This window comes from Engraulis encrasicolus, chromosome 11 (genome assembly GCF_034702125.1).
Source record: "Engraulis encrasicolus isolate BLACKSEA-1 chromosome 11, IST_EnEncr_1.0, whole genome shotgun sequence".
Classification (NCBI taxonomy): domain Eukaryota; kingdom Metazoa; phylum Chordata; class Actinopteri; order Clupeiformes; family Engraulidae; genus Engraulis; species Engraulis encrasicolus.
This window is the reverse complement of record NC_085867.1, coordinates 7,417,751-7,445,536: the sequence shown is the minus strand read 5'-3', so window position 1 is coordinate 7,445,536 and position 27,786 is coordinate 7,417,751. Positions and strand designations below refer to the sequence as shown.

General features: G+C 45.5%; 2 protein-coding genes across 3 annotated transcripts in view; both read left to right on the top strand.

Moving 5' to 3' along the window:
* The window catches only part of cryba4 (crystallin, beta A4), a 36,578-nt gene extending 31,549 nt beyond the window's left edge, over positions 1-5,029 (top strand). For both annotated transcript variants that reach the window (XM_063209827.1, XM_063209828.1), the window contains exons 2-6: positions 2,684-2,730; positions 3,446-3,564; positions 3,996-4,137; positions 4,384-4,526; positions 4,826-5,029. In XM_063209827.1, the coding sequence (XP_063065897.1) occupies positions 2,684-2,730; positions 3,446-3,564; positions 3,996-4,137; positions 4,384-4,526; positions 4,826-4,973 (599 nt within the window). In that variant the 3' untranslated portion in view covers positions 4,974-5,029. The remainder of the gene's footprint in view (positions 1-2,683; positions 2,731-3,445; positions 3,565-3,995; positions 4,138-4,383; positions 4,527-4,825) is intronic.
* A 1,766-nt stretch (positions 5,030-6,795) lies between these two features.
* grk3 (G protein-coupled receptor kinase 3) overlaps positions 6,796-27,786 on the top strand; it is a 110,202-nt gene continuing 89,211 nt past the window's right edge. The window contains exon 1 of the mRNA XM_063209825.1: positions 6,796-9,147. Coding sequence (XP_063065895.1) covers positions 9,035-9,147 — 113 coding nt within the window. The 5' untranslated portion in view covers positions 6,796-9,034. The remainder of the gene's footprint in view (positions 9,148-27,786) is intronic.

Here is a 27,786-nt window from a genome sequence, read left to right as displayed (position 1 = left end):
CATCATCTGATTATATCACGAGACCATCAATGAAAGTCCTAATGAAGAATGAGAAACACATGAGTTCCTCCCATTCAATGCATTCATGTAACCAGAGTAGTAAATATTATTTACATAAATAAGAATGTATGATTAGCTCTATACATAATCATAAACATCTAATACAGTGCTGCAGTTTATGCAATATGAATCTCTGATAACTGTGGAGGGTTGGTCCAAGGTTGGGTCAGAGAGGGGTTAAGTGCATGATTGTACACATCTCTACTTGCGTGTGTCTGTCCAATCACGTGTGATTTAATGAATGTCGTGTTCCCCTCCAGGGTTCCGGCTGAATCAGGAAGCAATCCTGCACTTGTGTCGATGAAGCTGTGTGTGTGTGTGTGTGTGTGTGTGTGTGTGTGTGTGTGTGTGTGTGTGTGTGTGTGTGTGTGTGTGTGTGTGTGTGGTTTGGTATATGATTGAATATAGCACTTGCATACTTTGTTGTATTGTGTACCGCATACATTCACACACACATGTTTGTAGTGTGTGTCTGAATGCGGGTGGCCACGGGGTATGTACCCACATCTATGCCTACACTATATTTGACACAAATGTTTCTGTGTGTATGTGAATTTACACGCACATACGGCACCCAGGGCCGTAACGAGACATTTTATAATACCGAGGTCAAATACAGCGCACTGTACATTTAGAATGCTTCAGAATCTTCATTCAAACTCTGAAGTTCGTTTGTTTACAGACTGAATTGACCATTGTTGATCATAGATCTATTTTCATCATAGATACATTTTACATTTCTGGAAAAAAAACAGAGAACATGACCTCTGTGTCCTCGATGGTAGTTACAGCCATGACAGCACCTGTACTTTATGGCGACGGACGGACGACATGAGCATGTTAGCGGTGAACATGAACGGTCCTAATGCGGGTGGCCACGGGGTATGTACCCACATCTATGCCTACACTATATTTGACACGCATGTTTCTGTGCCTATGTGAATTTACACACACATACAACACCTGTACTGTATGGCAACGACATGAGCATGATGTTCGCGGTGAACATGATGAACGGCCCTGACCACCATTGGAGAGCGCTCTGAGGGCTCTGTCTGTGGTGATGGTGGGAGCAGAGGGGGGGAGATGAGAGAGTGTGGCTGTGTCTGCACTTCTCTGCAATGGCCGTCCCTCTAGTCTATAGATTGAAAAAAAAGCCCCCCCTTTTGTTTGTGTCCACAATGGCGGGGCCCCTCCCTCGCTGCTGAGCCGGGGCTTTTGCCAGGGCCCCTTGCCAGGGGAGGCTTTAAAAGGGTAGCAGCGCGTGCCATGGATCACTCTCACGCCAGGACGTCCCCCGGGCATCAAAGCGAGGTGAGTTCTACTATCCCCCCCTAACAAACACAAACTGGTTATTAGTAATACGTAAAGTAAGTAAAAGTTTGTAAAACTTCCACTAGGCCTACTTCCCTTGGTTCCAAAGCCCCATATTTCTGTAACTGCCAAAACTCCCCCCACACACCCATCCACACACCTACCCAAAGGTGTAGGTTTGGCTTAAAACGTGGTCGGGACATTAATATGGCAAATTGTCCATGTACACTATTTTTGCACCACTTATAAAAGTGGTGGGGCAAGCTAGGTTTAGTTCAAAAGTGGCATGGACCACTATGTCCCCACCATGATCCACATCTAAAATTACGTCAATGCACCTCCCCTGATAACACACATTAATAATCACAGGTACCTTTAGGATTTATCTGGGGATGGATGCAGAACATTATAGTAAGCCATTAGTTGTAGTTGTAGCCCTGATAGGAACAGCACTGGAGCAGCGGAGGTCAACATCTACAGCATGCCAGCTGTGTGTGTGTGTATGTGCGTGTGTGTGTGTGTGTGTTTGTGTGTGTGTGTGTGTGTGTATGTCTGTTGCCTTCTAGCTACATCCACTCTCTGCTTTTTCTGCATTTCTGGTCTGTAAGTAGAGCAGTGATGGTTTGGGGGCGAAGTCAGCATTCTAGGCTTGGCTTTTTTTCCACCCTCTATTCAGAGCCACTCAGCTCAGCGTTCAGGCAGGCATAGATGGCTGCGCTGATGTGTCAGGCATTCTCTCTCTCTCTGTGCTTCAGTATGAAAGCATTGTCAACATGAAAGCTGGTTTTGAATGTGCTCACACGTGCGTAGATCTATTTGGAGTTGGACAGAAGTGTGAGATGGTAATGCATCCTGTTGTATCCTCGACAGCCTAATCGACTGCATGTGGACTATGAGATGTTTTCTGTACTTTTTAAACTTTATAGTTGGGGTGCTTTTAGTGTTACTTATTTTCTAGTCTGATGTATTGTTATCATTAGTGATTGCAGTGTGGCAACTGGGTTTAAGTGCTTGGTTTGCTTTCGGTTATAATATTGTCGAGATGAAATTGGAAATTGTGTTTACATTATCCAACTACATGGACAATATGCTCTTCCTGTTAGGCCATGCACTCTTCCTGTTTCGCATGGTGTCACATCTGTTGTGTAGAAGTTAAGGTTTGGAATGTACTGAGACATACTCCATCCAGCTGTAGCCACTAATGAACGTATATGAACCACTAAACGTATGTAAACAAAATGTATAATTTCCATTTGTTTCCCTTGTCATCAGTCTCAAGTCTGATCTCTATTGTCTTCTTCCTCCACAGCAGACAAGATGACTCACCATTGTACCAAGTTTTCCGGCCACTGGAAGGTAGGTGTGAAATCAAATCGCCAGAGGGATCAATATAGCTGATTGATTATAAACACAGTCACAGATGTGGTGTGTGGACACTTCCAGAAAGAGAACCCCCTAAAAATAACCCAGCAGTGTCATGGTGACACATTGACTTTCTGACACCCAATATAGGCTAGTTGTATTGTAAGTGTTTTCCTATATTTCATTGTCTAGGTTTACAGATAAAGACATAGAGGTTCAGTATTATTGTATGTCAAATGTCTTTGCCAGTGCATTTAAGACATAACTTGAAACATTTCTAATCAACATGCATATCAGTGAACTGAGTACTTCTGGATATTAAGTGGTACTTGTGTTTTTAAATGTCCAGTAAAAAAAATACAATGTTAACCCTTTGAGAGTACTCTGGGATAAACTAGATGTTAATTCGCCTCTCAAAGTATTGAATTCACTCTTCAGAATTTGCAGTGTGTGCATCTTTGCATTGCAATTGGTCACCTCTTTGAATGACCAGTACATTACAGTTAGCTAACGCTTTTTTTATCCAAAGCAACTTACAATTATTTAGGTACAGGGTATTGGTTACAGGCCCTGGAGCAATGTGGTTAGGTGCCTTGCTCAAGGGCACTTCAGCCATGGATACAGGTACTGGTAAGGGAGGGATTTGAACCTGAAACCCTGCAAACCTCAGGAAGTCTCTAACAGGCAGCCATGTTGTTGTCTTGTACAGATCATCGTGTACGACGAGGAGTGCTTCCAGGGTCGCCACCATGAGTTCACCTCCGAGTGCTGCAACGTGATGGAGTTCGGCTTTGAGAGTGTCCGTTCCCTCAAGGTTGAGAGTGGAGCGTAAGTGTTGTCCCCTGAACCTTCTCCCAGTGTGTGTCTGTGTCTATTTGGCCTATGCTGTAATGATGTGTTAAAGCGTTGACATCAGTAATGCGTTCTTTAGGATACCTAAAGTAGTGCACCTATTGCTGGTGTTGCTAGCTCCATCTGCCTACTTCATTGCATAGGCTTGTTCAGTGGTCCAACTCCCAGACATTATGTATAATTGTGTACATTTGGGTGGTTTAGCCTGCATTTGGCCTTAACTCTTACCACCAAGCATGCAACGTTTTAAAGCGGTTGTCTTGAGGCATACTATCATACCTGGAGATCCAGTTAAAACAGGTTCAAGTTTAGGTTCTTGCTCCTCTTTTCTGCATCATTTAATCAACCTGTTGCTGTATGGAAGTCAATAAGCATGACTAATTTTGTTTTTTCTCTTCCCTTCCTAGCTGGGTGGGCTACGAGCATTCCTTCTACCAGGGACAGCAGTTTGTGCTGGAGAGGGGAGAGTACCCCCAGTGCGATGCCTTCGGTGGCAGCAATGCCTACCACATCGAGAGGATGACCTCCTTCAGGCCCATTGCCTGCGCTGTAAGTGCCCATATGCTTCTAAAACCCCCCTCCTTCTCCTCTCTTCTCTATCTTCTCCACCATTCTATCTTTCTATCTGCGCGACAAAACATGCAGGTCATCCCAGGCCATGAATTATGATTTTCCCCAAAGGTGTATTACGTGTGCATTTCTTTCTTGGTTCTGCCTTGCCTTGTGAGCTGCTGTCCCACCTGACTGCATGGTTATAAGTCTATTTTGGCCTTCTCTCTCTCTCCACACAAACAGAACCACAGAGAGTGCCGCATGACCATCTTTGAGCGCGAGAACTTCCTCGGCCGCAAGGGCGAGCTGAGTGACGACTACCCCTCCCTGCAGGCCATGGGCTGGTGCAACAGCGAAGTGGGCTCTATGCGCGTCCAGTCCGGAGCGTAAGTTACATTACATTACATTTGGGGCTCTAAATGAACTTTTTTCCTGGGCTCAGCCAAAGCTGTCAGTGGCAATGGACATATTGCATAGATACAGGCCTAGTAACTCATCATTTGTAGGGCATATCATTGAGTAGCCTACTGTATATGAACCACATCTGCTCAGGGATGCAGGTTTGAAATAAAACAGGGTCGGGTAAACCAGTGGTCCTTTTTCTCAAAAACAACAACAACCACCCTAACGAGTTATTTTTTTCTCTTCCTCTCTCCCTCTACATGTGTGTGTCCCTCTACAACAGTTTCGTGTGCTACCAGTACCCTGGGTACCGTGGCTACCAGTACGTCATGGAGTGCGATCGCCACTGTGGAGAGTACAAGCGCTGGTGGGAGTACGGCAACACCCCCCACACCTGCCAGATCCAGTCCATCCGCCGCATCCAGCAGTAACCTCGCCCTGGCCTTGGCCTAACCCCCCCCACCCCGACCCGACTCTTCTTCCACTCCTCTTCCTCACAAACTATCTCTCAACACCCACCCCCCTTGCTGCCCAGTGCTGAATAAAAACTGTCTTTCTTAAAACTTCATTGAATTCCTGTTATGGATCTCTCTCTTACTACTTTTTTTTTTACTTAATCCATTTTAGCCCAAGCCCTTTTTGGGGAAAAAGAGCTCTCTGCATACTAAATATCTCAGCCTCCGAAGCACATAATAACATGAAATAATTTGCATTTAAAAGCTAGCTAGGGCCCATATTTTGCATTACAATATGTTCATTCAGCTCTAACATACCCACTTTTTAAATAAAAAAATCTCAAGAGCCTGCATGCAGTGCAACGTATATGTCGCTCCAGGCTAAAATGGGTTAAAAAAAAAAATCCTCTGTTAAAATGAATGAATGACACACCATCTCAGATGGCCTACTCATTTCAAATCATTATTATTATAATAATAATATATTTTTTTTAAATGACACAACTGAAATACCAGCCAAAGGAGTAATAGGGGAGACTGGGGTTGTCACATTTTGTGTTTTCATTAGAATTCCTTGACAATAGTGATAATAGGTTTCCTTTCAATGTAGGCCTAGAATGGAAGCTGCAAGTGTCAGCTACGACTGGAAGGTTCTAATTAATATCAATTAACATCTCCTTAATGTCATTTTGTTTAGAAAATATGAGCTGTCAAACTCACATTGACAGATTGTGACGACCAACCCTGTTCTCCCCTATACGAAGGACAGTTTCTATCCTACTGCCATCAGACTTTTGAACTCAATACGTCACCTGCCCCCCCTCAATACTTCAGCACTCTCTATACTGTGAGATGCACATGGATTTTTATATATTATTTATTTATTGTTAATATATCTTTTATTTTGTGGGCATTTGTGGGTTGCTTCCAAACAGAATCTCACTGTATTAATATAGTGACAATAAAAGCACTCTACTCTACTCTACTCTACAGTCCAGAACTTGCATGGAGATTTTGAAATGAACCTTTGAGACAAAAAAAAAAACGTTCTGTGATGTCATAAATCCTGTGAGATATGTGAAAGTGAGTTTTTATTTCCAAAATCAACTCTCCATCAGGCTATGTCCTCCAATGCAGCTTGCAATAGTGTTTGCATTACCCATGTTTGCCACAAGAGAGCACTAAGACGCTATGGAGGACAGACAAGTCAATGTCTGTCAAAACAAGTGGCAGTTATCTTATCAACAGGCTATTTATGTAGGCCTATTATGACTAAGGGCATGCAGATGCTGTGGCCTAGTTAAGGTCAAAGCCTTAGTGTTGTCACAAGCAAAAAGGATGTTGTACTCAATTTTTTGAAGAGCAGTTAGAACATTCCAACTCTCAAAACAGTTTTAGGCTATGTCCAAATTTGTGTTAGTGTTCAAAAAATAAAAAAGAAACTATAGCCTAATAGCTGATTAAAAAAACAACAACGATGGGGCAGTGTAAAAATGTTTAGGAACATGGGACTAGAATGAATGCTTATTTTACATGGTAAGAAATTGGTTGTAGAAAGGAAACACCTGTTAAGTGCAAAACATGTCAGTTTTAGGACATGCATTGATGCCTCACGGGCTGATTTACAGAACCGATTAGATGTAGTCCACTGCCTTCTTGCTCGTGCCAAACTGTAACCAGCCAGCCAAGCCACAGAAGTCTATTCATTCGCAGGAAAAAAACAGGTTGTGGCTCGACCCAATCCTAAAAACGAAAATCCAGTTCCACATTTTCGCAGCTGGAGGGGAGTGCACTGGCAGAGAGGAAGTAGACTAGCAGGGATCTCGGTTTTGTTGCATGAGAATTCTCCACCTTGCTGTTGGAGTCTAGAGAGACGTATACACAGCGGACTCGGTGAAGAGGGAGTTGAACAGTTTTTCTCACGGATTAAGGAACTGTTATCACAAAAGGCCCTCATATCCACGCCGGAGGATATGCATATACACGACCCTTTGCATCGGAATGGATGTTACTGCAAATGTTAAACCATCAACTTAAACGAAGACTTCTCCTGGACCCGAATGCGGATGCTTGGGGCTAAAGGAAAGTGTCTTGTTTTTCCGAGGAAGAAAATCAACATTGTCGCGACTGGATATTTATTGAAGAAACTGTTGAATGGCGAGTGTGCTGCTCTGGCGAGTGTACAAGTAACCTCCAGTCACCAAATTTGCCTATGTTGATGGTTTCGCCTACGCGGGTAGCTGAGCAGTTCGCACGCTTGAGCCGCACTCATCGTTTTGGGCAGCACACTTCAAAATGAAGTTCCGCAACAGCTAGCTACCTGGTTAGCTTGGTGTTTCCATAAACTTATCTGTAAAGTAGCTGACTACGCTAACAACATCGAAGTTTCACAGTTGGCTGCCAAAGCCGCTGTGGCGCTTCGGGCTGAACTGTGACTAACCAGGAAGAGAGACAACGATGTACCCCCTTTGCTGAGGATCTCGTGCTTATCTACCGAGCTGGTTCTCGAGCCAGCGTTTGCTTATTTCCTTTTCAAACGCCCCCTCCCCCTCCACCGTTATACACAAACGGTAGTTAGCTCTTACACGCTAGCTTTCTTAAAGACGAGGAATTTAACAACTAACTCAAATATTCGCTATATGGACGTTTAACACATACGTTTGACATTAAGTGATGCGTGAATGGTGTGCCTATTGTTAAAACAGGTTTGCTGTTAGGCGTTCACTTCCATCAACACGTTTGTCTAGCCAAGTTAGCATAGTATTATACCAGCCGCAAGCCTGCCAAGCAGCCAAATCGCTAGCTTTATCGCTTGTTAGCAAGCCTGCTAATGTTAGTTGGCTAACTTGCTCATTGCAAGTTGGGGAACGAGCAGCAACCGCGACACCCTCTCCGTTTGTCAACCCAAGAAAATGGAGAAGCCGTAACTTGACATTGTCGATGCTGTCATTTTCGGTATTTTCAAACGGTCGTTGCCATTTGATAATCAGTTTGATGTAAATACTTACATCCGCTGCAGTTTACTCTTATGCTTGTTATTATGTACAGTTATTTATCCCTCAAGTTAGATAATTAACCAGTTTATGTCGCGACGTTTGTCATTATTTATGTCGTTTAGTTGGACATACAGGAAGCAGCATCGGAGGTGATGAACATACAGTAGGGCGAGACAGAATAGTTGATTTTTTTTCCTCTTCTGTAACAGAATGCCTATTTTAATTTAACCAGCGATTTTATCTCTTGAAATGAAGCAACATATTGGCGCATGAGTCGTCCATTTTTCGAGTGTGAAACCAAGCGAGCTGGCTTGCTCACGTTTTAATGTTTGTGGCGTCGCGTTTTATTTAGCTGATTTGGCTGTATGTGTTTACTGACGTTTGGATGCATTTGCTACCGGTGTCTTTAGTGTGTTGATCTCGTATGGATTTCTTGGTTGCAAGGGCGATAACATAATCAAGGCGAGCTGTTTATGAATTGCCTGACTTAACCAACCTTGCGCACCGCAGTGTTTGTGAAATTGAGTTAGATTATTTCGCTCGTGGTGTGTTTGTTGCCTTGTGTTTGGCCAATCTTTTATGTAATTAGTTTGCAACCGTGTACGTTTATAACCGTGGAGCTTTTTGAAGAGGAGACGAGGGGCATTTTTATTAGCTGTATCAAACCTGCAGCGTTCTCATCCTTTCGGATTGGCTTGTCTGTTATGGCTATGCAACGTTGCCGTTTGCGTTTGCAGTAGCAACAGCGTCAAGCTTGGTTTACACAACCTATATGCGAGTTCATCTTGGTTAGATTTTAAGCCATCGATTCTTCTCCAGAAAACACCAGCGATGGCTCACAATGGCTGATTTTTGAAAGCCAGGAGATCGTTGAAGAAGACATCTAAAAGGCTCAATTGGATACTTGGCCCGAGCCCTGTGACTAGCCGATACTGGTCACGGTTGGACTTTGCAGTTGGGTCCGTTTGAATCACATTCACATCTGTGTGTGTCCACGACTGCCTCTGGTTCTGTATCGATTCCGTCGACCCAGGACTGAAGATGGCGGACCTAGAAGCAGTTCTCGCCGATGTCAGCTATCTGATGGCGATGGAGAAGAGTAAATCTACTCCAGCTGCCCGGGCGAGTAAGAAAATCATCCTCCCTGAACCCAGGTAAGCAAGACTAGTTGTGCCATAATTCTGTTTTCATCCATTGCCTCTCTGCCTGTTAGCCAGGTTAGCAGGTATTGACACTGCTAGCTAACTTTGTCCCCCTACATTTCGTGTAACCAGACAACTAGATTGATCCCTCATCACATCACTAATTAACTGTAATGCCATTTGTGCACACAGTATGGCCTACCTTGTTAACTAACACATACGTTTACCCTAATTTAACAGGAAGGATTTTATGGTGTGTGATAAACACGACAGCCCAAATGTAAGATGTAAACATCTAACGTGGCTAACATGCGAACCGTGATTGATTCCTTATTGATGTTGACTGGATAACAGGGATGGTCATCTTCGTTCTCCTAACATTGTACTGTGGAGAAATTACACATACTAGCACAGCATGGCATTTGGCCGATTGCATCTTTGTGGCCATCACTTCAGTATGTCGACCAAAGGTGTGGCTATCATTGTTGAAATAGCTGAATTTACAGTAATAGTCATATTAGTAAGTAAACAAGACAATATCAATGCTGTAAAATAAAGCATGATAGATCTGATATAGATATAAACAAAAGTATGCCTAGGGAATCCAAGTAAACTGTCTTCAAAAAACTATACATACCACATGGCTTCAACCAATATAGTAAGATACGTGCAATGCAACCAATAATTGCACCAATATATTGAGCAAATCATTTCAGTTAGCATTTAGCACCATGAAATGTTACCTTTGTGGATTTGCCTCACCACAGACAGGATCACATGAAATTGGTTCAGGGGCTAGGCCTAGGTTCTATTTCTGAGTTTAGTCCATTCTTCTCTGATTTTATTTTGGCCATAAACCATTTCACAACCATACAATCCTCAAATGTGTGTTACTGCACACTGTAGCAGGTGGGTGAGGCCCAGGCAGGCTGACTAGAACTACCACAATTAACGGACAAGCTGTGTGTGTAGCTGTTCGATCAGCCATGTGCTTCAAACAAGGAAGAGGCCCTCTCAGTCTCTGCCGCCATGTGATGCCATGTGTGCATTACTCGTGGTGGAAAATGTAAACGTAAATGGACGATTAACCGTTGCTCTTTTGCTGTATTAGGCCCATCTCCTTTCCTGCCTAATGCCTAATGGGCACTCGCGTAATTAGGGTGATGATGCCGTGCCATTCGTGGAAGAGTGGATTTTCTGTGGGTGGGCTGGCCGGGGGATCTCGGTTTAAGTTGTTTAAGTGATTAGTAAAGCGTTAGCGGCAGCCTGAAAGTCTGAAAGTCGAGTACAAACTTATGGGCAGACATAAGGACCAGTGCAAATGAGGGTCTGTCTGTCTGTCTGTCTGTCTGTCTGTCTGTCTGTCTGTCTGCCTGTCTGCCTGTCTGCCTGTCTGCCTGTCTGCCTGTCTGTCTGTCTGTCTGCCTGTCTGTCTGTCTGCCTGTCTATTTGTCTGTCTGCATGTCTGCATGTCTGCCTGTCTATTTGTCTGTCTGTGTCTTCATGTCTGTGCGTTGCTGGGTCCGTTAGTTGGTTTGCCTGTGTATGAGTGAGCGGCACTTCCCCAAAAAATGTTTTTTATAATGTATATATAAATATTTATTTTTCTTTCATTGCCTTTATTCATGATAGAACAGTAGAGTGAGACAGGGGAGGCTCGGCAAATTACTTGGGCCAGAATCGAACCTGGGTCGCCGGCGTAGCATTGCAGTGCCCAGCTGTCTGAGCCACGGTCGGCAGGGCCGAAATGTCAGTGGTTTTCACCTCTCTCTCTCTCTCTCTCTCTCTCTCTCTCTCTCTCTCTCTCTCGCTCTCTCTCTCGCTCTCTCTCTCGCTCTCTCTCTCTCTCTCTCTCTCTCTCTCTCTGGCGGCCTCTCTACAGCAGCACCTGTTCACGGTTTTGCTTGCTGACCCCTGAAAAAAGCCGGACTGGTCTGCCCTGCTGCTCAATTAAACCCACAGAGACAGGCAGTACTCTCTCCTCTCCTCTCTTTCATTCATCAATGCAGTCTGTCTGCTTTTTAGGAAAGGAAGTAAGCACTCCTCTCTCTCTCTCTCTCTCTCTCTCTCTCTCTCTCTCTCTCTCTCTCTCTCTCTCTCTCTCTCTCTCTCTCTCTCTCTCTGTACTCCATCTCTGTCAGTCTGTCCTCTGAATTAATTTCATAATTACTTTTCTCCCAGTTTCTCTCTGTTGATTCTCGTCCCCCTCCGGCTCATCTTGGCCACTTCACACACACCCAGAGACTGAGTGTCTCTCCCTTTTAACCTAAATAGCAAATGACAGGAGGAGAGCGCGCGAGCGAGCGAGCGAGGGAGAGAGATTATAAGAAAAACAAGGCCGTGTCCTTCCCTTTTCTTTTTTTCTCCTCCCCCTTTTGCCATAGATGTACATATCTCACCATCTGAGGCCACACATTGCACTCTGTACATCTCTCTCTCTCTCTCTCTCTCTCTCTCTCTCTCTCTCTCTCTGTGGGATGTCCACAAGCACGCGCATTACCCATCTTCCCCTTATCACCCCCAAGTGTTGCCGTGCGCGTGTGTGTGTCTGTGTGTGTCTGTGTGTGTGTGTGTGTTTATCACAACAGACGGCCATGCAACTGGCCCCTGTTCAGTTCTGTGTTTGTGTGTGCGTGTGCATGCGTGCGTGCGTGTGGTTCATACAGCAATCCTCATGCTAATCATCTCTAGATCCCTGGCATTGAATGCACAACTGTCTTAACATGCGATAGAAGTCTAATCCTGTTATATCTTTGCCATCGTTATTTAATGTACATGTTTATGCCAAGAAAATCCTCCCAATGGCTCCCATAGCCCTTTGTTGTGATTAGAACCTGTTTATGGCCTTCTGACATTTCCATAGCAATTGTGTGTGTGTGTGTGTGTGTGTGTGTGTGTGTGTGTGTGTGTGTGTGTGTGTGTGTGTGTGTGCATTTATTGCACCCTATTCAGAGAGGGGCAGTGAACCTGGGAGGGGATTGTTCACCATCTCCGGAGGATAGCTAGTCTAATGCAGCACCTCCCAGACCTGCCATAGTAATCAGGCTCTAGCTCTCTAGTCTGATCATCGACTTTCAAATCTCTGTTCTTGACTTGGTCTGGCCTAGAGCATAATGATGAACGACGTGGTTGACCCACCTCCCTTGGTTTGCTACTGGTCGAGGCCAGAAAAGGCTGTGCCGACGTTTAAACCAAACGTTTTCTTTGTCCCAATAGAGAGCGTCTCTGCTTAAACCACGTCACTGCCTTAAACACACCTCTACCCACGGTTGTTGGAGCTGCTCAAAGTTGATTGGTTACAAAGTGGTTGGAGTTACCAATTTTTCCGAAGCACCGAAGCGATGCGTATATTGCTCGTGGCCTGACTAGAAGCAATGCCAAAGGTGTTGCGGCACTAGGAGGGCGTAGCCTAGCTACTCGCCCCCCCCCCTACCCTCTTGACAGAGGGCACTCTGGGTAATTTGTGCTCTGTGGCTGCAGGAGAAAAGGCCATAACCTGAAACTGCTGCTGTAATTTTCTTTCGTTTCTTGTAATGTAGACTATACCCTAGTGTGTGGGTGGATTTGTGTGTGTGTGCGTGTGTGCGTGTGTAGGTGTATGGAGGTGGGTTTGTTTATGTTTGCCTGGAGAATGTATGGCCAAGGCAACAAGGTCATAAACATCACAGCAGGCACCACAGGACGCAGGTCTTTGCAAACTCTGAGTTACCTACCCAGTGCTGCATACGGATTGGAAGTGGTGAATCTTAGTTGTGCAAGTGCAAGACACCGTTCAAACACGCGCGCGCACACGCACACACACACGCACACACACACACACTTGCATGCATACTAAACATGCACGCATATAAATATATAGGCACAAGGGCTGCACAATATATCGAAAATGTATCAAGAGTGGCGATATACGTATTGCGAAAATGACTTGATTATCACGAAGAAGTAAGACACTTCTGTGCAGTCCAAATGTCAACAAATGTGCAAGAAACCTGCCATGACCAAAGCCACGCCCCCCACACAGACCAACAAATTAGTGACAAGAAAAACACTCGGCTATATTTCTAAATATCTTTAAAATATCGTTATCGAGGTATTACATGCTGTTATCGAGTATCAATTTTTTTCTCATATCGTGCAGCCCTAATTAGGCACTAACCCCCACATGTTTGAGCCGGTGTGGAGTGGCTGGTGCAAAGCAAACTATGGTGAATAGAGGCGTGCTGCTCAGGCAGGGAAGGCTGGACATATAATGTCAGGTAGTAGGGTTTTTTTTTCAGCGCCTTTGTGTCTTTATTGATTATAGAACAGTCGAGAGTAGGATAGGACAACAGTGGGAGAGAGAGATGGGGCAGGGCAGGCAAAGGACCTAGGCCAGACTCGAACCTGGGTCGCCATGCCATAGGCATGCAAGCCCAAGGTAGTAGTTTGGAGGGCAGGTCTAGGTCTGGGCCTGGAGCTTAAGAGCAGGGGTGTATGAGGCCCTGCCGTGGCCATCCGGTAGGGCACTCGCCTGCCATGCGGCTGACCCAGGTTCGATTCCCGGCCCGGGTCCTTTGTTGACCCCTCCCCGTCTCTCTCCCCATTCGCTTCCTGTCTACCTCTCATACTGTCCTGTCCATAATAAAGTCTAAAAGACCAAAAAAATATCTTATAAAAAAGAGCAGTGGTGTGTGGTAGCCAAGAAGGCAGAAAATGTACGCTCATCAGTGGCACAGGTGCTGGACAAAAATATCCATAACACTGTAAATGCTCCCAGTTGTTTAATGGCACAACGTTTCAGACCTCAGTCCTTTGCACTTGAAGAAGGACTGAGGTCTGAAACGTCTAGGCCATTAAACAACTGGAAACATTAACAGTGTTTCGGACATTTCTCATTTACTTCAGTGGGTGTGTGGGCAGCCAGCCAGGTTGGGGCACAGGTATGGGTGTGCCGCGCGTTGGCTGAACAGGTATCTCAGTCACGGGTCACTGCCGCTCAACATGGCTCCCAAATCCTCAGGTGGTACATTCAGGCCGACTAAGAACCGTGCCGGTGCCCGTTCCCACACCTAATCGCGAGCCGGCCGTCGTGTTTACGCCACAGATCTTGGCGTTCGCGAACCGGAGAGCTGGTTCGCAACGCAAAGCGCAAAATACTTGTTTTTTTCTCTGCGAACCGCGACAACAACATGGTCGTCAGCAGGTTTATCCGAGTAAAGGCTGATGCATAGTCACGCGGTGCCGATTGCGGGGTAAAGCATAGACGTACTGTCAGCGGGGGGTATTGCCTCATAGTCGACCTACATGCGAATGCGTGCGAAAGGGCGTGGTGTTTTTTTTCCCGCCGAAAATTCAAGAGTGGGGCAAGGGGGGAGGGAGGAGGAGATTTTAATGACGTCAATTCACCTCCGTGACAACAGGGGGCGAACTAACTCATTCAGTTGAGCCCAGTCCCTAGAATGAATCACAAAGCTAATCAGCTGGCTATGTAAAACGTAATATTCCACTAGTAGCCTACTTCTAAAAGTTGGGGCATAATTAGATGGTACAACATCAGTTTATTTTTGGTCAAGTACTACATGAGATTAAATGCAAGACAAACGCCATTTTAAAAGACAATAGACAGCATGAATGGCCATTCACACCTGGGGCCTAGTAGTAGCTAGCCAGCTAAATCAGTCATTACAAACTCAAAGCTAGTTGACTAGCCACCTGAAACGTAATTCTACCACTAACAAAGATGCTTCTTGCTATTAATTTAAAAAGTTGTGGCATCATTAGACATGAATGATAGCATACAAGATTCTCTCTTTATTCATGTTTTATAGTTCAGGTGGTTAAAATGCCAAACAAAAGCCGTTTTAAATACAATACATCTAATGGCCATATTAACAGCTAGCTTAGCAACTGTCAGCCAAACCCATTCAAACTCTACAGGACATTAGCGAACCCTGTTTTAGAAGCTAGCTAGCCACACTACTTGTACTATATACTGTATCAACAAAGAGGCTTCTTGCTATTAATTTAAAAAGTTGTGGCGTAATTAGACATGGATGATAGCATACAAGAGTCTCTCTTTATTCATGTTTTACAGTTGAGGTGGTTAAATGAAACAAAAGCCATTTTTAAATACAATAGATAGCCTATCTAATTAACAGCTAGCTTAGCAACTGTCAGCCAAACCCATTCAAACTCTACAGGACATTAGCGAACCCTTTTTTAATGAGCTAGCTGCCACACTACAAAAGAACAAAGAGGCTTCTTTGCTACTACCACACTACAAACATATCATTTCCATGATGGCCTTTTATGGATATTTCTAATTGATTTTTTGGAAGTTGTACTACTGAAATAAAAAACAGTTTCTCTTCTCCCTGTCAAGTAAACTCCAGTGATTTCCTGCCAAGTCATCTGCATCGTGTTTTTCGTTTTCCTTCAAACCTCCGCGGTAGGGTAGAAGAATAGAACACAACTGACCTATCAGGGCTGAGTTCCCCCCGGACTGCCGTAAGCGCATTGACCAATCACCGTCTTCAAGCATAGCTCAGCTCACGGACATTTCAGCCTGGGAGAAACATGCGTGTACTGCAGCCAGGGGTCGTTTTGTCGCTGCACAGGGGGGCGCTGTGGCTCATTCTCTGTGCAGAACCCCCGCGAACGCGCGACTCTAAACCCCCCTTAACAGTCACGTGCGGAAAACGTTAAGATCCCAGTATGAACACGGGTGGGTTCGCACATAAGCGCTTAAGTGCCGAACGCAACTGGTGCGGGCACCGACACTAGCTCCGTTCTGGTCGGCCTGAAAACCACCAGAGAAAGCTATATGGATGACGCCAGGTCACATCTCTTCCTGGACGCTTATGGCTGCTAGTTCCACAAGCACATTCACTTACATGTACTCACACACACACACGCGCACCTTGTTAAGCGACCTTGGGTGTTTTGAAAGGCGCTATATAAAACGAAAGTATTATTATTATTATTATTATCAGGTAGTTGGTAGGGCAGTGCCTGGCCTAGGCCTAGGGTGTGGGAATCAGGTGGGGGGTACAGGTAGATGCTGAGAACACCCACCACCTACGCTCTCCGTCACGCGCAAAGCCGCTACTCACAGTCTACGGGGCTTCCAAATCCTCTGGGCCCGGTAATTACAGCGTGGCACACACAGCAGAAGAGAAAGAGAGGGAGGGAGGGAGGGATAGAGAGATCGAGAGAAAGAGAGAGGGAGAGATGAACCGATAAGCCTCTTGTTTGTGCAATATGGCTGCCGTGATGAGCTTATGATGGATTTGAGCCCTGACGGTTGAGTGGCTGTCAAAATGTTCCCCAGAGCTAATGAGATAAGAGCGGGAGATAACGGCATATCCTTTCCCAGGCAGGCGAGAGAAGCCGAGCCGGATTGCTGGGATGGAAAGAAACTTCTTTCTTTCTTTCTTTCGTTGGCAACGCAGGTGGGCCTCCTTCAGGACCAGCCAGCCAGAGGAGTTAAAGCACTGGGGCTCGACTCAGCCCAGCCTGCTCACATGCACATCTGGCTGACCCCTCTGAGAGAGAGAGAGAGAGAGAGAGAGAGAGAGAGAGAGAGAGAGAGAGAGAGAGAGAGAGAGAGAGAGAGAGAGAGAGAGAGAGAGAGAGAGAGAGAGAGAGAGAGAGAGAGAGAGAGAGAGAGAATGTATGAACGACAGAAAGAAAGAGTGAGTGAGTGTGAGAGAGAGAGAGAGACTATATGAGCGACAGGGGAGAGCGAGAATGGAGACAGGCAGGATTAGTATTGTTTGTGTCTGTGGGGGTGGGGGGATGTATCAGCCAGCATTACAAGGGGGGGGTAAGTGTGTGTGTGTGTACTCCTGCGGGTCTGTGCTCGCCGTGACTAATGCAGATTTCATCATCTGTCTGTGCATCGCTATAATACCTTGTTATGAGCAGAGCAGACCGGTCTTTGCTCACTGGCTGCATTCAGGCATTCAGGTGACCCCAAAATAGCTGGAGAAGTAGGGCCTACAGGTAGGTCTTTTGGAAGACAAGTGTCCCTGCATGCTCCCTTGCAGCCGCATGTTTCCATACAGCTGTACCCTGGTCAATGACGTTTTAGTAGTAGCGCACGTCAGGGTGTTGGAAGTGAATGCCACCATTGTATGGATTAAATGCTTTTTTTTTGGGTGATTGTTATAGTTTGTTGTGTCTAGTTAGTTGTAGAAGCATATTTTTTTGCAATATAGTTACTAATTAATTTATGGGCAATAGCTGTAGCTCTACTACCTGATGCCTGAGCCCAATAAGCGTCATTGGCTGCCTCACACAACTTGGTAAGTGCACATGGAGGCCATGGTGCTTCCTATACCACTGTCTGACTTTTTATGCCCTATTGTTCGCAATATGACACAGACTAAGGCTAAGGTCGTAAACTGCGCCACGTCACGAGCATCCGCCTTTATCAATCTTTCATAAACTGTATTGCCCGATAAATCGCAAAGTTTCTAAACAAGCTATCCACCTGTGCGTTATGAGTGGTAATGTTCAATATTTAATAAATAAAAAATTACATAGTTTATGCCTGCAAAAATTGCCCATAGGGAGCCATTTAATGGCCGCATATCTTCGGCAGAGCTCTAAATGACACACACACACACACACACACACACATACAGGGGTGAGTAGAACATGAGGTTTTTCTCCTTTAATTGACTTCAATATTGTAGGTTGTAGACAAAGTGTACACACTGTCCAACAGTTGAAAAGGAGGAATGTGCATCACAAGTTCAAAGTTTGCCAGCAGATTGAGCAGAAGTGGTTAAAAATAAATAAGAGTTAAAGGAGCCAATTTGACTAATGGTTATCACTTGGGTTGGGCCTAATGGGAACGTTTCTAAACTCCTTTGCTGTGGCTGGCTGTCCAAGTAGATAAATAACCACATTTGGCATTGTGAGGCTGAGAATGAATGCTTCCGGCTTTACTACTCATTCAATGCTTAAACTGACATTAGTTGCATGGTCATTAGTACGTTTTTTTATTTCTGCTTTTTAACCAGGCCAGAGACGCATGCGTGCATGCGTTTGTGCGTGCGTGCGTATGCGTTGTGCACACGTGTATGTGAGAAATGGTCTACTGTACTTTGAAGAAACGACATGGCACCACCGCCAAAGCCATTGACTGACTTTTCCTAGACAAGCCGGCCCCGGTACGGCCGAGGCATTGTGCCGTACGCAAATAGCCAGCCATTTGCTGTGACATCTGAAGAGTCATTTGTTGTAATTTGATAAGGATGTAAAAAGATGAGATGAGCTCCCCTGGAAATCTATGTGGGCTGCTCTGCTTCACTCAGTCAGCTGCACTAGAGCTATTCAACTGTGTGTGTGTGTGTGTGTGTGTGTGTGTGTGTGTGTGTGTGTGTGTGTGTGTGTGTGTGTGTGTGTGTGTGTGTGTGTGTGTGTGTGATAGAGAGAGAGAGTGACTCAAGGGGAAAAAAAGATAAATGAATCAAATTTGACGCAGAGATGGAACTTGAAAGAATGCAGTGGAGTATAATGGATTAAATATGAAATTGTTGATTACTTGTTTTTCTGAGAGATATCTTTGAGACGGTCAGAAGGCCCATTCACAATAAAAGGAAAACAGTAGCTGTGACGATATTTAGGTGACTGCGGTGAAAAACAATATTATTCTGTTGTCGGAAATCCAAGCGCGTGAGACATCTGATAGGAGCAGACACCTTGCAAATTCTACCAGATTCAGAGTGGCTGTCGGTGTTATCGTTGACATCAAATAGTTGTGAAAGTGATCCAGACGATATCGCTCTGCTCTGTGGTTGTGTGGTTAGGGTGACCGCTTTTTTGCCTTTATTTGATAGGACAGTTGGAGATGGTGACAGGAAGCGAGTGGGAGAGAGAGATAGGGGAGGATCAGCAAATATGAGCCAGGTCGGAATCGAACCCGGGTCGCCGGCATCGTAACCCAGTGCCCTACCGGTCACAATGCCTTCTTGATAATGCTTTTATTGTTTTTAATATTATTATTTTTGTTGATAGATATCATTACGATGACTGTGTGTGTACTAGATGTCATTTTTACTTTTACATATATTGTTCCAGGGGGCAAAGAAAGAACCCTTTAGGTCCATGTCCAGCTGTTATGGCGAAGACTGCCATGAATGGATGGACTGCTTCCTTCATACCCACTGATCCGTCCAGGAATGGAAATGGTTCATTGTAACAGAGTAATTGACCAGAGCAAAGCTCATTGATTGCTTGAAGGACGCATCGACTGATTGATTGGTTTATTGTCAACGTCAGGGAGTCTTAGGCTGGGGATTGTGTATCTGTGCAAAGGATACAGAGCAGACGTGGCTGCAGCGTTTCCCACAGACCAAGGTGCATTATCTGGTGAGCATTTGTCCATGTGCATTTCCAGTAGAAAATTACCATTTACACATTGGGACAATGTTAAACTTTGTACAATGCAACAGGTATAACTGTAAAACCGTAAATTACGGCAAAAATATTTATAGTTGTGTGTTTTTGTGGATTCCGCCTTTTTTTTGAAGGCATTCGCAATGCATTCAGGGAAGTCAGTCTTACCCCTCTGTTTGAAGTCTGTCTCTGGGAAATCTCCGTTTGAATGGGTAGAAAGCCCTTACCCCCCAACCCCTCTGTCTTAACGGGAATTGGGACAACACTACCCTTACACATGAACAAACAAAACGGAGAGAAAGAGGAAAGGCGTAGGGCTAAAGGGTGAAATGGGATTCAGCCTATATATGGGAAACACTGATTGCTGTCTAGCAGGTATTGGGCATGAAATCCAGGAAGGTAGCCAAAGCAGTGTGTGATGTATGTGAGGGACGTGACGTGACGTGAGGCAAGTCCAGGGGTGCGTTTTTCGAAAGCGAAGTTGTTAGCTAGTTAGCAACTTCAGTAGTTGCCAGTGGGAAATTGCATTGCAAACACCAAAGTAGCTAATGTAGTTAGCAACTATGGCTTTCAGAAATGCACCCCAGTAGAGCAGAAGAGAGGCAAGGCACGGCAGAGATAGCGGGCCTCTGCTACATTTCCCCCCTGGCCCGCCCAGAGCCTGCTGGCAGTGAGGTGAGACTTTGGCGGCGGCACTGTAAGTGTTTGAGGAGAAGGCTTGTGGGGGCAGGAAATTTGCAGTAACTACAATATTCAACCTAAAATCAATGCTTTGAAGGCATTTTTCTACTCCATTTGGGGTAAAACGGTAGTTTCCTGTCGGTTTCAAACAAGCCAAATATTTTTTAGGGGGCTGCTCCTTATTTCTCCTTATTAGAGAGTTATTTAAATTGTTTAAATGACCAATGGGCATTGTTAGTTGACTTGATTGACCGTTAGTATTCTTTTAGAATTCTTTTGATTGACAGTCAAACGCAAGAAATGTAATTTCAAATTCTTTGTATGACCAGTGCATGTAAAGAAATTGACAATAAAACCTACTTGACTTGACTTGACAAACGCAACCACCATCCTGTCAGTGGTCGTTCTCAGTGTTGCTAAGGAACGAATGCAGACATTTAGGGCAGAACAATCCTGGCAGATCGATCGCGATGCTTCAAAACCGTTGAATGGAATACAATTGAAGAACGCTGTCCATGTATCAAACACAAACGGGTAATCGGAGTGCTTCTGGTTCTTCTTCTTTTTCTCTTGGTGCTCATCAGTGTGTAGGGGCTCTCAAACTTGGTCCAGGTAGACAAATTATGAGGCACTCGAGATTACAATTTTTACTTTTTATTTGGCTGCAATGCTGACGCTTTTCAGCCCTAATGGCCTTCCTCAGGGCTGTACATAATCATATACGTCAGTGGTACAGGAAGATGACAATGCCGTGGCTCATGGGAGGATGCTTGAGAGATGAACTGCGGAGTGTTTGATTGAGGAATTGGATTGTAGATTGAGAAATTAAGACCTGATCATATTTTGATTTTTTTTTTCTTTTTTTTCTATTGCATATTTATAGGGTTGAGGATGAAATAGATTGATAAGTGGAAGACTGGAGGGTTGAGGGTGAGGGAGGGTGTAAGTTAGTAGATTGTTTTAAGGAAATGAATGAGAAAAGGCCGGAGATTGCCACTTTCACTTAGGAGAGGCAGGGCACTGGAGAGAGGAAGATCAGGTGTGTGTGTGTGTGTGTGTGTGTGTGTGTGTGTGTGTGTGTGTGTGTGTGTGTGTGTGTGTGTGTGTGTGTGTGTGTGTGTGTGTGTGTGTGTGTGTGTGTGTGTGTGTGTGTGTAGTGTGTTTGTGTAGTGTGTGTGCGTGCGTGCGTGCGTGCGTGCGTGCGTGCGTGCGTGCGTGTGATACAGCAACCTGGGTTTGATTTATGGGCTCAATGAGGGAGGGGGTAAGCATGAGAGCGAGGAAGATCAGGAGATGCTGTGTGTGTGTGTGTGTGTGTGTGTGTGTGTGTGTGAAAGGCGGTGTGGGGTAAGTGTATGTGAGTGAGTGACGAAGGAAGCCGAGAGTCACAGATGGCAGCTGAAGATCGACAGTAGACACAGGGTCCAGAGCCAGCATGCAGAGGCCCCGAAGGGCTGGACAGAAACACACACACACACACACACACACACACACACACACACACACACACACACACACACACACACACACACACACACACACACACACACACACACACACACACACACACCACAGACTGTCCACACACACCACAGACTGTCCACACACACACACCACAGACTGTCCATGCACACCACACACACACACACACACACACACACACACACACACACACACACAGATACATTACATGCACACATGGACATTAGTTTGGACTTTTGACGCTTTTTTATCACCGGCTCCTTTTCACATCTGCTTTCACCCAGGCTGAGACGCCTGCTGTTTCTTGAGTATTTATTGGCACCATGAATTGCTGATGCTGCACTTCAAGTAAATATCCTATTGGCTAATTGACAAGTGGGGGGCGTGGGAGGTGGGGTGGTAGTTGTGTACAAAAGAGTGGCAGATGTGTGTTCCCCCTGTCGTGCTGTTCCTATCCACTCCTACACGGTCATCTGCACGGCCCAGCTGTCCTCTGTTTACCTCTCCTATGTGCATGAATGGGACTTCTCGTACATTCCCCGTGTTTGCACTGGTTCATATTGGCCGACTGAACCTGTTGCTATCAGACCCCCTGTGACTGATACAAAAGGCTGTGTTGGGTTAGCATTCATCCAGCACGGAGGAAATGGAGTAGTCATCATTTGATATCATTTGGGCTATGTTTGTCGCCCTTTCTTGCCAGACAATCATTGTAATCAACTAGAAGTGTTTGTGTTGGATGTGTATTGATACTCAGGCTCTTGATGGTGCAGAATTGGATTTAATTACTCGAGTTATGTACACATCACGGCTCTGACTCAGGATTTCGGCAGCATGTTTGTCTGTCTGTCTCTCGTGCAAGTTTTTGCACAAAGCAATACGGATGCACAGATACTTGCTCATTATACTCAAACTTGTACACGTTAAACACTTACTGATTCCAGGCACCGCTATTACTACTATTACTCAGAACAAGGCAAAGCAGCATGGAAAAGTGTTCCTCAGTTTGATTCAGTTTGATGTGCTGCAAACCATGACGTGCGCCAGCCAATCAGCTGAAGAAATTGGCACTATATGCTTTTAGCTACCAGTGCTGGCTTGCAAGGCAGCTGAAGTTCCCGCTTCAGTTCATACACATGATACATTTTTTAGATACAAAAAATCTACATGGACAAACCTGTCGAACACACATGGAAAGAAATAATGATGAGTAACTTACTCACAGAAACCATTGATGTGTTTGCTATTTTCCGTACGTTTCACTTTCCCAGCTTAAAGCTGAAAAGCCATCTCTTTTCCATCGAATGCTACTGAAGCTGTTCGGCTGACTAGCATGAAGTGTGAAGGCTATTGAATTTGTTCAGCCTGCTAGCATGAAGTGTGAAGGCTACTGGAGTTGCTCTGCCTGCTAGCATGAAGTTCGAAGGCTACCGGAGTTGCTCGGCCTGCTAGCATGAAGTGTGAAGGCTACCGGAGTTGCTCGGCCTGCTAGCATGAAGTGTGAAGGCTACTGGAGTTGCTCGGCCTGCTAGCATGAAGTGTGAAGGCTACTGGAGTTGCTCGGCCGGCTAGCATGAAGTGTGAAGGCTGCTGGAGTTGTGAAGAAACAGACAGACAGACAGACAGGCAGGCAGGCTTCCCATCAGAGTCCTGCTGCTCTTTCACACCATGTGTGTTGTCATGGACAGCTGTAATAGTGTGTGTGTGTGTGTGTGTGTGTGTGTGTGTGTGTGTGTGTGTGTGTGTGTGTGTGTGTGTGTGTGTGTGTGTGTGTGTGTGTGTGTGTGTGTGTGTGTGTGTTTAATGTCTGTGTGTAATGCGTGTGTGTGTAATGTCTGTGTATGTGTGTTCATGGTGGGCTGCTGGGATAGAGGAATAGCTTGCGTGTTAGTGCTTGGCTGTGAAAGTGTGACCTTGGCAACCGCCGGGCCTCCAATTCACTCCCCCTTCTCGTCTCGTCTGCCTGCATGGGCTGGGCTGTGGCTGTGTCTGTCTGTGTGCTCCGACTTGTTTGGGTGTCTGTGGATAGGCTCTGCACTTCTGTGCTCACCACCATCAGGATTAGGCTCGCTCTGTCTCTGTGTCTGTGTCTTGTGTCTTGTGTGGGTCTTGTGTGTGTGTGTGTGTGTGTGTGTGTGTGTGTGTGTGTGTGTGTGCTGTATCTGTGTGTGTTGTGTCTGTGAGCTGTCCTTGCTAGAGCCGCATTGCCTGTGTGTGTGTGTGTGGACAAGCCCTGTAACTGCTAGAGAGACACTGTGTGTCTTACGTGTCGGGTCGGTGTGTGTTTGAGTGTATTTGTGTGTGTTTATTGGTGGGTGTTTGTGCGCATTTGTGTGTGTTTATTGTTGGGTGTGCACAATCCCTTTGGAACTTCCAAGGTCCAACCAGCCATAGCACCCCAGAAGCTAGGCCTGGGAGGGCAGGCGCCTTTCTGAGAACATGGGCGTGTTTCTGTGCTCAGCTGTGTGTGTTTGTGTGCGTGTGTGAGCGTGCACACATGTCTTTGTCTGTGTCTGTGTTTGTGTGTTCAGCTATTTGTGTGTGTGTGTCTGTATTTGTAGACTTGCATTAATCTAACGCAAATCTCAAGCCGATATTCATGTTGTTTTGTCATCCACCTTATAGCCTAGTACAGTGTTTCTTAGGTATTCCAGTTCAAACTAGGGCTGCACGATATATCGAAAATGTATCGATATCGCGATATCACGGCTTGCGATACACGTATTGCAAAAGTTGTGCACATATCACAAACAGTTTTTAATTTCCAATAACAGGAAATTTGGTGAGAAGGTTAGAAAATGCATTAAAAATGTTGACATTATAAGTTGATGCTGTACATTAGCCACATTTTTTCCTAATAAAAAATAATGTTGGCAATAAAACATTGCTCTCAGTTGTTTTATACATGATGAAGTGTAGAATGGCAAGTAGAGAGGGGAAAACATATTTATATATTAAATATCGCGAGTAATATCGATATCGCAGTATACAATCTCGTTATCGTGTATCGCATATTTTTCCAATATCGTGCAGCCCTAGTTCAAACACTAGGGGTGGTACGGTTCACAAAATTCACGGTTCGGTTCATATCACGGTGTCAAGGTCACGGTTTTCGGTTCTCCACGGTTCTTTTTTTTTAGTTCATGATAAATGGTGCACTGGCTAATAGAATCGGACTCATCACTAAATATCCTACATATGGTTTGCATAGGCTTATAATGTGAAAATGGTATGATTTTAATTGTGTCATCCTCTGATTAAAACATTAGCATATGAGACCAATCAGAGAGACAGTATAAGATACTCCTAGAATCTCTGTTTTACATATTTTTCTGGGAAATACATGAATTGCGGTTTGTGATGGATTGCACGGTTCGGTTCGGTATGTGTGTGAATTGTACGGTTTCGGTTTTCGGTGCGGTTTGTGCCATCCCTATCAAACACTGACCTAGTGTAGTGGACCATGTAGGGGCCATGTAGGCAGTGCAACCCGAGCCCTGTGTAGTGCATTAGGGCTATTTGTTGAAACGAAGCTAAGCTAAACCGTGTCTGAAATGTTAAGTCCACACGTGGCCCCTCTTACCCTGCGGATTAACACTCGTGTATAAGTAAGCTCTTGTTGTGATCAGACTATTGTAGTCATTATCCAGCCTACTATTTTTACAGTTACAATGTAACGGTGTAAGCTTAACAGTAGCCGCTCTCGTTTTCTCATCAGATGCGTTAGTGTTTCTCAGCGAGGGCGGTACAGCCCCTCAGGGGGCTTTGTAGAGATCTAGGGGGGCGTTGATAAAGACATAGCTGAGAGGGGGCGGTGCTTAGTTATCATTGGGGGGCTTTAGTCCATTTAAGTGGGCCGTTCTCAGTCGTATAATGAGGTCAAGGGGGCGTTGGGAGGCTTGTGATGAGGCTAAGGGGGCGTTTTTTTTAAAAAAAGGTTGAGAACCACTGGTGTAATAGTAGCGGCTCATTTTCTGATCAGATGCGTCATCGGGGTGTTCAGCTTGCCTGCATGGTTTTGCGCAAAGATGCCTGAGCTGGAAAACCCTGACGAGAGAGAGGTGACGTGTCTAGGGGGCCCCATAGGGATTTACAGACTACCCATGTTGATCCCTGTGTGTGTGGTCTGTGTGTGTGTGTGTGTGTGTGTGTGTGTGTGTGTGTGTGTGATGGAGTCATCAGTAATGCTGTCAGCTGCAAAGCCGCAACACCAGCAGCATGTGTGCACCAGTCACCTCGCCTAAGGACATAAGTAAACACACCACGCATGCACGCACACACACAGGTGCGCGCGCACACACGCACATTTATACACACACACACACACACGCACATGTACACACACACACACACACACACGCACACGTACGCACATGTACTTGTACACACACAGTGGTAGCACTCTCCCCATGGGCCGATTACCATACTGCCAGGGCACAGCAGTAAGAGCGTCATTGTGCGTGTGTGTGCGTGCGCTTGCAGTGTGTGTAATGGGCCCGTGGGGCGAGTGCTAATTGAATCATTCTCCCGATCGTGGGTCTCATTAACACCCTCTCCCATGACATGCAGCAGCCCAGGAGGAGCTGAGCGGCACAGGAGCACACACACACACACACACACACACACACACACACACACACACACACACACACACACACACACACACACACACACACACACACACACACACACAGAGGCCCCACTGGCACCCTGGCACATAGGAGCAACACACACACACACACGTACGCACATGCACGCAGAGGCCCCACTGGCACCCTGGCACACAGGAGCCGCACACACGCGTACGCACACACACACGCACACACACAGCCAACCCCACTCCACCCCATCTGCCCTCCTCTTCCACCATTAGGTAACACACACACACACACACACATACACGCACGCGCACACACACACACACACACACACACACACACCTCCCTGTGGAGAGCTTGCGTGGGCCTGGAGCATCCTTGGCCCCAGAGCAGGTGGCTTGGGAGAGTCCGAAAACAGGGCATAGAGCATGGGCTGGAAGCAGCAGCAGCATCAGCAGCAGCATCAGCAACAATAACAATAACAACAACAACAACATGGCCATCAGCAGTAGAAATGGCCCACTGGGAACAACAACCAACGCTACCCGTGCTAGGCTAGCTTGCGTTATGTTTTTTTTATTATTATTATTTTTCAGGGGCTTTTATGCCTTTATTAGACAGGACAGTGTGACCGGAAGTGAGTGGGAGAGAGAGCAGGGCGGGGGGGGATCAGGAAATGACCTCAGGCCAGAATCAAACCCAAATCTCTCTGAGACTTGGTCTGACCAAGAGCCTATCAATTAAGATTTCCCAAACGGCATGGTTGACTCCCCTCCCTAGGTTGTTTGCTTCCCGACAAAGTGGGAGGAGTTCCTCATTATCCTGGAGCTCAGAAACAATATTTCTATTGCTCTTGGCCTGACTAGAAGCGCCACTGAAGGCGACCTGGCTAGAAGTGCAGTGCCAAATTGAGCCACGGCAGGGCCGCGTAATGTTTTCAGTGTGCGGGAAGAAGCCATGAGCAGTCCTAGCAGTGTAATACCTCCAAAGATGTATGGTAACCATGATCGTCATCATACCACTTCTCCCCAATGCAACAAAGTGGGATCATCGTCTCCTAAATAGGTGTGACTTTCCATTGAACTCCAGTCATTCTCCTATTGTCCTAAAGGGGTGTGGATGACGTATGATTAGCTAAGACGGCTCGGATGCTTGCGTGACGTGAATTCCGGGAGAAAGTTCTTATGAACTGTCTCTACCTTATCAATTGTTTGTGTGTCTGTCTCTGTCTCTGTGTGTGGTAATTTCACTCAAATCAAACCTCTGCAGAATCCAAACAAAAGCTGAAGAATCCAATCAAATCAAAATCTATATATATATTTTTGCTATGTGTATAACATTTTGCGTGTTATGTGTAAGCTTATAATGTTGTGGGCCTTATTAGTAGAGTAGAGCAACATTATTGATCTTTTAGGAAAATTAAAGCTTGTGCGTGTTACCTTATTCTTGTGCTTTTATACGTCAAAGCTCCATTTAGTTTTATGATTAGTTTGCCATTGTATTT